The 11,146-nt window shown below is 55.3% G+C and overlaps 1 protein-coding gene and 1 long non-coding RNA gene across 2 annotated transcripts; one reads left to right on the plus strand and one right to left on the minus strand.

Annotated features, from left to right (window-relative positions):
- The first annotated feature begins 2,228 nt into the window (after positions 1-2,228).
- Positions 2,229-3,427, plus strand: LOC131500927 (uncharacterized). The gene is made up of 4 exons (XR_009256533.1): positions 2,229-2,328; positions 2,657-2,751; positions 3,003-3,123; positions 3,207-3,427. It is a non-coding gene; the product is annotated as an uncharacterized LOC131500927 (long non-coding RNA).
- On the minus strand, positions 3,373-5,687 carry ABHD11 (abhydrolase domain containing 11). The gene is made up of 6 exons (XM_058710526.1): positions 5,491-5,687; positions 5,201-5,336; positions 4,513-4,686; positions 4,170-4,340; positions 3,868-4,049; positions 3,373-3,656 (listed from the first exon to the last, which is right to left on the minus strand). Exons 1-6 carry the CDS (start codon positions 5,607-5,609, stop codon positions 3,524-3,526), a joined length of 915 nt encoding a protein of 304 aa, XP_058566509.1. The 5' UTR covers positions 5,610-5,687; the 3' UTR covers positions 3,373-3,523.
- Positions 5,688-11,146: the final 5,459 nt, after the last annotated feature.

Raw genomic sequence — 11,146 nt, forward strand, 5'->3', positions numbered from 1 at the left:
ATTATCCTGTGCTACCATAAGGAGATCTCAAATATTAACCTATCACTCGGATGAAAAAACCACCCTCACAATTTGGAATAATGTTTGCAGCAAGTGTCATTCGTGCGTTCAAAAAGCTCTGTATTTCCAAGCACAAGTGAGGATGATAGGTTCGAGAAAACCGTGTTAGGGAACTCAGAGGAGATGCTCAGGATGGACACGTGATGTGACAGAGAGAAGTAGAGAGGCAAGCGAAGAGTTTGAATCAATGTTCACAAACCACAAGAGTGGGAAAATGATCGTTGTGGACTAAAGTTATTCTTGATTTTTTTTTAATGTTTATTTTTGAGAGACAGAGCACAAGCAGGGAAGGGGTGGAGAGAGAGAGGGAGACACAGAATCTGAAGCAGGCTCCAGGCTCTGAGCTGTCGACACAGAGCCCGACGTGGGGCTGGAACTCCTGAACCGTGAGATCATGACCTGAGCCAAAGTGGGACGCTTAACCCACTAAGCCACCCAGGCACCCCAAGAAATCTTAAAAAAAAAAAAAAAAAAAAGGAAGAAAAGAAAATCACCATTTGCAGATCATTGTAGTAATAATTAATTCGGGCAAGAAACATCAGTGGGTGCTGAACCCAATGGCTGAAGTGGGGTAAAGGAAAGGATGTGTCATAATCTCAAACTACCTCCCTGCCCCAGTGCTTATTAATCATGGTCAAGTGATCAGCATTGATCCCACCAATCATGGTTCCAAATGATATTGGATTCATGAAAACACAGCATCCTTTCTGTGATATCTCTGCCCCATAATGATAACAGTGGTCTAATCATAAGGAAGGCACGGACAAACCCGTATTGAGGGACAGTCTATAAAATAACTTCTCTGAAATCTTCAAAATGTCAAGGCCATGACATTCAAAGAAAGGCTGCAAATCGTTTTAGACCGAGGGTGACCAGAGAGATGTGACGACTAGGTACAATGTTTGATACCCTATTAGATTTTTTTTTTTTTTTACCCTAAAAGGATTTTTTTTTTTTGGACACTGAAGGGCAGTTTTGAAATTGTTTCCAAATAAAAAGTTAAAAGAAATGCCTTTCTTCTGGTTGACTCCTGCTGGCCTGCAGGATTCATTTTGAAGAAGCCTCTGCAGAACTTCCTGTGACCTCCTTTGTGCTCCCACTGTTCCTGGACCCCCTGACACTCTTTTCTGATTATATCTATGCTTCATCTCTGCTGGCCTTGGAGGTTCCTGAGACCAGGTCTCTGGGTCCTGTCTGGATCATGGCACACAGACCAACCTCTCAAAACACACTGAACCAATCTCCTCAACAAAAAGGGTGTATTTGGGAGTATATCTGAACCCCACTTCTCCACCTGGGACTCAACCAAAGAAATTGTTGGTCTGGCTGTTGGAGGTGCACCTGACTCAGTCGCACTCATGAACAACCAGGAATCATGTCTGCAGGGGGGTTCCTGGAGGAAATACATTTAATTTTTTAAAATTAATTAAAGTTTGTTTATTTTGAGAGAGAGAGCACGTGTGTGCTTGAGCGGGAGGGAGAGGAAGTGATGTGGGGCTTGAACCCATGAACTGAGATCCTGACCTGAGCCGAAATCAAAAGGCTGACGCTTAACCGGCTGAGCCACCCAGGTGCCCCCTGGAGGAAATATTTATTATGCAGGACAGAGTTGAGGATCTAATCCCCTAGACATGACCTTGCTGAAGAGGCTTCTCAATGGGGAACACTCTCTCTCACGTTTGATGTCACTTGTGTGCTCGATGAGGGCACGGAGGGAGGCGGGGGCTGCCTGGATAACTCCAGCACAGCGGACCCCACCGCACTCTGGGATTAGAATGTTGGGAATATACCGGAGGAACAGCGAGCAATATTATTGCCAGGAAGTATGGACATCCAAAGATGTTAGGACCCTGCCAGGAATGGTTAAACATTTTTCCTCCTGTTTTCTGCGGAGCTAAGATGGGTTATAGGTGGTTATAGATGCCATTCAAAGGATCAAGATGCCAACCTTTCAGGATGGGGGCCTGGGGTACCTGTGCCTGTCAGCATTGAAGCCGTCCTGGCTGTCTGTCCCTCAGATGTGGTTTGAGCGCCCCCTTGGGGTGAGGGACATGTGTGACTGCGGGAAGGGGCTGAGGAAGGTCTGGGCCTGGTGGGAGGGTTCCAGGATCCAGGAGGGGAGGCCAGGGCCTGCCAGCAGGGGGCGGGGCCTGACTGGGAGTGCCTAGCCCGGAAGGGAGGGCAAAGGGCCATGTTGTCCGCGTGCCCCACCCCACTGACAAGAGTCCCAGTTACCAGGCCACCCTCTCTGTCTGGGGCCCTAGAGGGGTAAGTGTCCTTCTGAACCCACCTTGTCTCTTTCCTATGCAATGGGTGAGAACTTCTTTCTTCCTTGAGGGTCCAAACACCCTGTCCCCTGTTTAGCCGTGTGCCAGACAGAGGCCACACCTGCCACCCCCTCAGCGTGGCACGGTCCCCCTGCTCGACTTTCAGAGGTCCATGAGATGGGTACTGGGGGGCGGGAACGAAACTTTCCAGACCTCTCACCTCCTGACACTGGCATCAGAGCCCAGGCAAGGGCAGAAGGGTCCAGGGTGGGACACCTCATCCAGACAAGCTCCAGATCCCTGCTCCCTTCTCTGTCACTCTACAACAGAGCCCAGAATCGTGAGTCGCTGTAGCACTGGGGGACACCCAGACAGAGCCTTCGCTGGACCAAGTCCTCCAGGAGAGGGATGAAGCCATTGCCAAGTGAGAGGCAGATGCTTGCGGCGGGAGGCGGGGGGGGGGGGGGGGGGGGGGGGGGGGGCAGTGTGTGGCTTGCCCTCAGGGCTCTGTCCTGCTAGAGGAGAGGGTGTGAGAAGTCAGGCATTCCTGGAAGGAAAGCCACATACATACTCGCCTCGTCACAGGCAGGGGCTGTGGCCACACTTGCCCACCCTCAGGGCCCAGAAGCAGATCTGTAGGGTTCAAGCTCAAGCTGTTCTCCCTGCCGCCTGCAGGAAGCAGGCAGTGGAGGCTGAGCTGGACACATGCAAAGCCAAGTTGCGAGCTGTGGAGGCCCAGCTGCTGGAGGTCCTGGAGGAGAAACTGAGGCTGAGGCAGGAGGTGGAAGCCTGGGAGGTAGGGTGGGAATGCCAGCCGGGCCTGGGAGGCATGGGGAACAGGCACAAGGTCGGCCCTGAACCTGCTCTCCTGCCCCCCAGGAGGACATGCGGCTACTGGTGAGACAGCAGGTCGAGAGTCAGCTGCAGAGAGAGTCCAGGGGCCCTCAGGGAGCCCCGGTGACCCCCAGAACTGCCAGGGCTCCCTGGGTCCGATTCCTCCTGGGTCAGTGGGGACGCTGGCGGTGACAGAGCTCAGCCCGGGGGCTTGGGAGCAGTGTCTTTATTCATTAAAACTTGAGGTCTGACCCTTTGCACCCTCATGCTCTCTCAGTGCCTGAGTCCTTTTGTGCGGAAACATGGAACAGGCTGCAGGGCCTTGAAGCCTAGGGCTTCCTGCCTCGTCTTGCCAGCAACTCTTAGGCTAGGAAGCCTCGGATGGCAGCCATGAAGTCCTGCGGGCAGTCAGCATGGATCCAGTGGCCAGCATTGGGCACAGTCTGCATCTGGGCTTGAGGGAAGAGCCGCCTGATCTCAGAATGGTGGCTGGGACTGTCCGTCGAAGAGGAGGCCGCCCAGATGGGGGGGAGAGAGAAGTGGAGGCAAAGCAGGGAGGAGAGAGCTACATGAACACACATGCCAGTGCTATTTGTGAACTCTCAGGCACCCCCCTGCCCGCACCAAAGCCCTCCCCAAGGCAGGATCCCCAGGCTGGGGCCTGGGTAAGTGGGGCATGCCCCTCCCGCCACCCAGTCTGGCTTACTGCACATATTGAGAGTTTCCACCCAGGAGGAAGAGGGTTGGCCCAGGGTAAGATTCTTGTCGTGGTGGGAAAGCCAAGATCTTGTCCACGTGCTGGGCCAATGCTTCCAAGTTCACCCTCCAGACGAAGCGCCCATCCACCTCCACCAGGTTGGTGAGCAGGAACTGACGCACGGCTGTGTCCTGTAGGGGTCCAGTAGTTGGGTGTGGGGGGCGGGGGAACCTCCGTGTGAGGCCTGGGGCTGCCACTCTTCCCTGGACAGGTCCCAGCCCACAACACCAGCCGGGACATGGGTACATTACTTGGATAACAGTGCTGAGCTGCTGATCGGCCAGTTTTCGGGCAGAGGAGCGGGACATGTCATCTGGGACGTCTACAGCCCTCATGGCTGCCATGTAGGATGGGAAGTCTGAGTTGGATGTGGTCTCCACTGGGCTGATGTCCACAGCAATCAGGCGTTCCACCAGCTCTGGCTGGGTGAAAGAACCAAACTTGGGACCAGCCTTAGGGCAGACACAGTGGGTCTCAGGCATAGTTGCCAGATCCTGAATTTGGCCGTCCAAGGCTCAGTTGAGTCCCAGGTCGCCTGCTGGGCACTCATGGTCTACACTGGATGGGAAGAAGCCCTGTATAGGGACAGCTCACCCTCTGGAGTGCCAGCAGCATGGCTGTCCTGCCTCCCATGCTGTGGCCAACGAGGACACAGGGCACTAGGCCCAGCTGGGTCAGGAGATCCTGCACGTCTTGGCTCATGGCCTCATAGCTCATGTCTGGGCTGTGGGGGCTGTCACCATGGTTCCGAGCATCCACTGTTAGCACCTGCGGAGTGGAGTGAGGGTGGGAAGAGCTGGCATCCACATTCAGGGCATAGAGAAGGCACGGCATTCCTGAAGGCTGAGGGGGTGGGGGGGCGGGTAGGGAGCCTGGGGAAAGATATCGAAGTGGAAAACAGTTGGAGCACAGAAGGATGGGCTGCTGTAAAAGGTGGTAAGCCCCATCAACCCTGGTGAACAAACAGGGCTGGTCCCCTTACCAGGGAGGTGTTGGCACTTAGGCACTGGACAGCGAGTCTAGCTTGAAGATCTATTAACACGAATGAAGGACTGGATGGATGCAGGCACGACGGAATGAATGGGTCCACATAGGGCCACGGTGTGCCATGTGGCCTGCATCCTTAGAAGGTCAACCTCTTCATTTCTGCTTAGAGAGACCGGCCACTCCTCGCCGGTGTCCAGTAGTGAGGGCGGAAAAGCTGGGCCCGCCTTGGCCATCTCCTTAGCCCCGCCCAGCCAGGTCCCACCTCCCGGGGACCCCGCCTCTCCCGGAAGCTCACCCTCCGGCCAGTCTGCTGGGCCAGGGCCTTAGCGATGGAGTTGAAGTTGGTTTTGGAGCCGAAGAGCCCGTGCAGAAACACGAGGGCCGGGCGGGCCGCCTCTCCGTCCAGAAGTCTGTAGGAAAGCAGCACCGACCTGGAGGGAGGAGCAAGGATGGAGGAGGGGTCTAAGCTGGCTCGGGAAGGGGTTTAGGGGAGCGGCCTAGGGGGCGGGGGTAAACGGAGGAGGCGGAGCCGAACTGAACGAGGAGGAGCGGTGGACGGCCTCCCACATGGCGCCCTTGACTGACCTCCTCTCGGTGCCGCTTCGGCCACTGCTGCTGGGTGCGAGGGGCACCCTGGAGGCGCTGAGACTGGAGGGACCGAGCCCCCTAAGGGGGAGCCTCCAGGCGCGGGCCCAGCGGAGCATGCCCGGGAACAGCTACCAAGCGCGCAGCTCTTCCTATCCCCTGGCTCCGCCTCCCGCCTTCGCTCAGAGCCCGGTCCAGTTCCGACTGCAGCTCCGCCTTCCATCCCGCCCACTACCGCGGAGTTCCCCGCCCCCTTTTTCGTTTCCTTACGTAATCCCAGAGTACCGTCTGTTCCCGCAGCTCCTCCTCTTGCGTCATCACGTAATCCCCTCAGCCACGGCGCCAGCGGGCGAGAGAGCCGCCCTCGCCACGCCCCGGGCGGAGCCACCCTGTGCCTTGGTCACGCCCCTCGAGAAGCACCGCCCAACGCCCTCCCGCCCCAGGCGCCGAGTCCTCGCGGAGAGTCACGGTCCTGTGGCGTGGGAGTCCAAACCCCGCCGTTTGAAATGTCCTGGATTTGGGGCGGGAGCCCTGGGCGGCCGCGGGACGGGTCCTTGGCAAGCCGAGGAGCCCCTGCCTTTGACCAGCGCGCGCCCCACACCTGGCCTGCTCCTCTGCCCTCACGCCCCGCCTTGGGTGGGTGCCGTGCTTTCTGTGCCGCAGGCGGGCGCGGAGAGGCGCCAAAAGTGGCTCCCGTCGTCGAGGCGCCGGCTTGGAGGCGTAGTGCTCCACAGCTGGGGGCCCAGGCAGGCCGGGTGGTGCACCTCTTTCCCATCCCGAAGTCCTGGACTCTAGAAAGAGCTAGGGGAAACTCTAGAGAGCTCATCTCCATCCACCCTCCATGCCCACCCTTTAGAGATGGGGAAACTGGGGCAAATGGCTTGTACAAGACGCAGAACCAGAACCGCCGTCTGGTCTGCCATTCTATCTATTTATCTGCCATTCTTGATGCGAATCAAGGTGGGAAGCCAGGTGTTTGTACTGGAGGGTATTTGCTTCGTTGAGCTGAAATGGGTCAGACCTCAGGCCTCTTTACCAGCAGAGAAATAAACGATTCTCCCACCCTTGAACTCAGCACATCCCGCACATTAAAAAGCCTCCCTTTGGAAGCCTGACTGGCTGCTATCTTCTCTCCCCAGTCTGGGGCAGTGGTGGCAGTGGTGCTATGGTCTCAGGTCTCAGCCCGCTGCTCCTTTTGCAGCATTCTTCTGCTCAGAAACCTTTAGGGACTCCCCACCCTTAAACTTGAGAGTTGAAACAGCATCCCTAGCGTCCCCCAGTCTGATCCTACCTGCTTTTCCACCCATGCTTCCTATTCTCTTACTCCCCAATCAGAGATCTACATTGCACACCTTCCTTTTGGTCTTTATCCCGAAGACTCCCTCTGCTGAGATGGGTGGCTGCCTTCTAGATAGCTAGTGGGCCAAGTCCTGTACAACTGTAAATGTCCAGGATAGCTGCCACCTCCTCAAAAGCCTTCCCAGATTTCCCCGGCTGACACTAATCTCTTCTATCCTATGTTCTCAAAGCATTTGTCAGTCTACCATATGGTATTCTAGAACTGGCTTTCTCTGTGTCCCCATAGACTGGGAGTTCTGGAGGACCGGAGTCCTGTGTTGTTTATCTGGTGCAAAGTGCAATTGTAATCATTTTACCGAATGATCGTGAAGAGATTCAGGGCACTAGCTGAGGCTTAGGTGAAGGTTCACCTGGTGGCTGGGTCAGTGCCCCTTCCAGAGATGACATCTGGTCCAGCCAGGACTCTCACTCTTTAGGGCAGGCCTGATGGGAGTCAGGACCAGTAGGAGCATCTTTTTTTTCTTTTTTAATTTTTGAAAAGTCTTTACTTTTTTTGAGAGAGACACAGAGTGCGAGTGGGGCAGAGAGAGAGGGAGACACAGAATCTGAAGCAGGTCCCAGGCTCTGAGCTGTCCCCACAGAGCCTGATGCAGAGCTCGAACCCACGAATGGTGAGATAATGACCCGAGCTGAAATCTGATGCTTAACCGACTGAGCCATCCAGGCTCCCCTGGTAGGATGCATCTTAACTCTAAGATGTAATAAATCCCTTGCCCCATAAAATGGCCTTCACCTTGAGTCAGCTTGGGGACTGGCAGTTGTTTTGTTCTAATGAAAGAAGGGCTTTAAGGTCACTGGGGACGCTAAACACACCAGGTGGTGTGGTGATTTGTTACCAGCATAGTCATTAGGGGAGTGATGAGGACATCTGAGCCCAGAATGGGAGCCGATCCAAGGCATGGGAGGGGTCCTCAGAGGAGACATCAAGCAGGGTGTTTTTCTAGAATTGGCGGATGAAGAGGCTGGGGGTTGACATCGTGATGGTGATTCAGAAGGGTAGTATTTCAAAAGTGGTTTCAACCCACCCCCCACAGCTGCTCCAGCCTACAGTCTAGCCAGGTAACCTGAGCCTGGCCCACAACCCTTGACCATCTGCCCAGAGCCCTGGGTCTATGGCAGAAGCAGTCCGGAGACATTCCTGAGACCTGGGCCCAGGCCCCATCACGTGGCTGGTTAGGGCCTGGAGGCAAGCGGAAAAACCAGTTGGCTTGAGGTTTCCACTGGAACACTCTAGAGAAAGTGGTGGGGCCGTGAGAGAGGGGTTGTCACCACCTGGGAAGGACTCTGGTGATGGAGTGTTGGGAAGGGGTCAACTTGGGGGCCGCCCACCCCTCCGCAGCTTGATAGGAACCGGCCAGATCCTAACTGGTTTGTTGGTGAGGGTGTCCCTCTTGGGGGAGTGTCAGCTGTTGGAGGGGAGGCCTTCCGGAGCCCCTGAGACGCTGCGGTCACGCGGGGGGAGAGGGGTGCAGAATGAGACCGCACTGGGCGTCTTTACTCCCAGCGTCCCTTCCCAGCCGTCTGCAAGTCCCGGGGTAGTGGGAGGGTGTTGTCATCCTCATTGTACTGCCGGGAACATAGAGACGCGGGAGGGGAATGACCCAGCTCCAGTCACTCAGCACGTGCGTGGCCCAGCCCGAATTCCTTCCCGGGAATGTGACTCCTAGTGCAGTGCTCCGGGTATCTAGCCACCTCCCTTCTGGCTGGGAAGCCGGGGCCCGAAGGGGTGCGGCCTGCGGCTTGCAGGCACCCGGCGCCCCCGGGAGCGGCGGCGCTGAAGGGGTTAAGGCGGGGAGGCGGCGGGTGTCCCAGTCACCGCACCTGGCTCAGTATCGGTCACGTGGCCAGGGTTTCACCTGCCCCGCTGAGCAGGGACAATCGGGCCGCTTGTTTCCAGGTTGGTCGCCATGGCGACAGCAGCGCGCCTGGGGAGGTCAGCGGGGCAAATTCTTGCCTGCCGGCCGGGTGGGGCGAAGGTGTCGGTCGTGCTGGGGCGGCGCTCCCGGAGGACCCCTTGAGGTTTCCCGAGGGGCTGGCCTAGGGGTGGGGGGAGCGGGAGCCGGCCACTAGGTGACTCCCTGCCCAGCTTCCTCCTGGTCTGGCCCAGCTCTGTCTTCTCAGATTTTGATCTTGCGTTCTTTAAAAACAGGATCTTGTTTAATACTCAAAGCAGCCTTTCCCACAGGAGCCTGGTAATCCCGGTGCCTCCCCTAGACTTACCAAGCCCGTCGAGAACATTCACTTTTTCCTTCCTTCCTTCAATAATAACAGATACTTTGGAGCCTCTACTATGGGCTTTTCTAGACACAGACACCTTTCCAGACACAGCCATGAGCAAAACAGCACACTCAGGGGCTGCTCACCAGTGGATGGAGCAGAGTGTTTATTTCCTTCAGACCAGGCTGGGAAGGCCCCTCCGGCCACGGATAGAAGGTGGGGACTGCTCAGGATCATCCTGTAGCTCTGGTGTCCGAACACCCCTGGGGGCCCTCTCTGCCACCCCCGGGCCCCTCCTGCACCCTGTCCCCTCTGAGCTTCCCGCCAGGCCCACAGACCTCATGCCTGCTTTCATCAACTCTCTTCTCCCTTCCAGAAACGCCCACGGGTCCTGCTAACTGCAATCTTATCAGCTTTTCTCCTACTTCCAGACTCATTTGCACACTGTACCCCTAGTAACACTCTCATCACAAGCACAAAGTGAGGAGGGTGAAGAGTAGAAGTGGCAGAGGGGGTCTATGTATTGTTTTTACCCAACAGCCTCCACTCCCCTGGAGAAACACCAGCCTGCAGGATACACTCCATCCTCCTCTGCCTGCGGTTCAGAGCCTTTATTTATTGAGCACCTACTATGTGCTGGGCACTGGGGTTGCAAGGATGAGCCCGGATCCGCTCACAGCCTGACAGTCTTGGGGGGGAGACAGTAATGGATGTGTCATCGCCCACCCAGTAAATATTCAAAGGAAGAAACATAAACTCCAAGAATCCAGCTGGCCCTGGGGTGAGATAGGGTGGCTCTGTAGAAGCGAGGCTTGAATGGAGGTCTAAAGGATGAGTAGGAGGGGGGTGCTGGGCAAAGTGCTTACGGTGGAGGAGGTGGGAACATTCTGTGCCATGGGAGAGCCATCCCCCTCCCAAGGCAGACTCTTAGGAATCATTCCAGATGCCTCCTTCTTCCTTACCTCCCCCACCCCCACCCCATCCCTCACCAAGTTCCTACTGATTTTAATCTTCCGAATGGCTCTGATATCCACCCTCTCCTGTCCAACACCTCGACCCCATCTCTCCCCCTGGGGTGGCCAACTCCCCAGTGGACTTGTTGTCCATTTTGGCCTTTCTAGTCATTTCCCCGCATGGTGGACAGCATGATTTTTTCCAAACATATAATGTATTTCTGTGTTAATCTAGTTGGTTCTTTCCTATGTTTTCCTACTTTTCTGTGCTTATTGCCCCTGGGGATGCATATGGCTGACCCAAGAGCAGAAAAGCTGGTTTGTGTGTTTCAAAAGCTGAAGCCCTTCGGGGAAGGGAATTTCTCAGCAGAGATAAGAGCTTGGCCCAGAATGGGAGGGGGACCTGCCACCTGCTTCTTGGCAGGCCCTCCAGAGCAGAAACAGCTCATGGGTCTACTAGGCAGGCAGCTTGTAACATTTTCCCCGGTCCCAAGCCCAAAGCAGACACAGTACAGGGCGCAGGACCGAAGGGGCCATTCAATCAGTTGACGATGTCTCAGCAGTCATCACTGTTGCATGAAGGCTCAATACTGTCCAACCTGTCCCTCTCTCAGCAACTCCCCCCAAGCAGATTTGGCCCTGCTGAATATCCTGGAATTGTGGCCCAGCCTCAGGAGGATTGAAGTTCAACTTGTCTCCAACGGCCTTGGGAGAACGGGGAGCATCACAGAAATAGTGTCATCGCGTGTTGAAGTTTGTAGACTGACTTTCATAATTGCGAAAATGTCATGCACATCCTTCCACGATTGACTTTCTTTTTAAATCAATAGTCCAATAATTCATTCGACAAATATTTACTGAGCATGTGCTAATGCCAATTATGATTTTTAAAGCTAGAGGTATGGCAATTACATGGCCCTATTCCTCAAGGAACACAAAAAACCAAAACCCCAAATTCTCTGCTTTTCTACTGTTTGGTGGGGGAGACCAGCTGTACATAAATAAACAAAGAAATAAATATGAAGTATAAATTGTGTTAAGTTCAGTGAGCAGGATACTGTGTTCATTGGTAATTGGATTGAACAATATTAAATAGAGTGGTAAGGAAAGGCCTCCAGTAAGGTGAA

This window comes from Neofelis nebulosa, chromosome 18 (genome assembly GCF_028018385.1).
Source record: "Neofelis nebulosa isolate mNeoNeb1 chromosome 18, mNeoNeb1.pri, whole genome shotgun sequence".
Taxonomy (NCBI): domain Eukaryota; kingdom Metazoa; phylum Chordata; class Mammalia; order Carnivora; family Felidae; genus Neofelis; species Neofelis nebulosa.

What these genes read in the sequence shown, in the direction of transcription:
- ABHD11 (XM_058710526.1), bottom strand. Translation starts at nt 5,609, where the DNA reads ATGCTCCGCTGGGCCCGCGCCTGGAGGCTCCCCCTTAGGGGGCTCGGT. An exon ending in TGCTGCTGGCACTCCAGAGG is followed by an intron (nt 4,341 to 4,512) that starts GTGAGCTGTCCC and finishes TCTTTCACCCAG; the next exon opens with CCAGAGCTGGTGGAACGCCT. An exon ending in GGAAACTCTCAATATGTGCA is followed by an intron (nt 3,657 to 3,867) that starts GTAAGCCAGACT and finishes TTCGACGGACAG; the next exon opens with TCCCAGCCACCATTCTGAGA.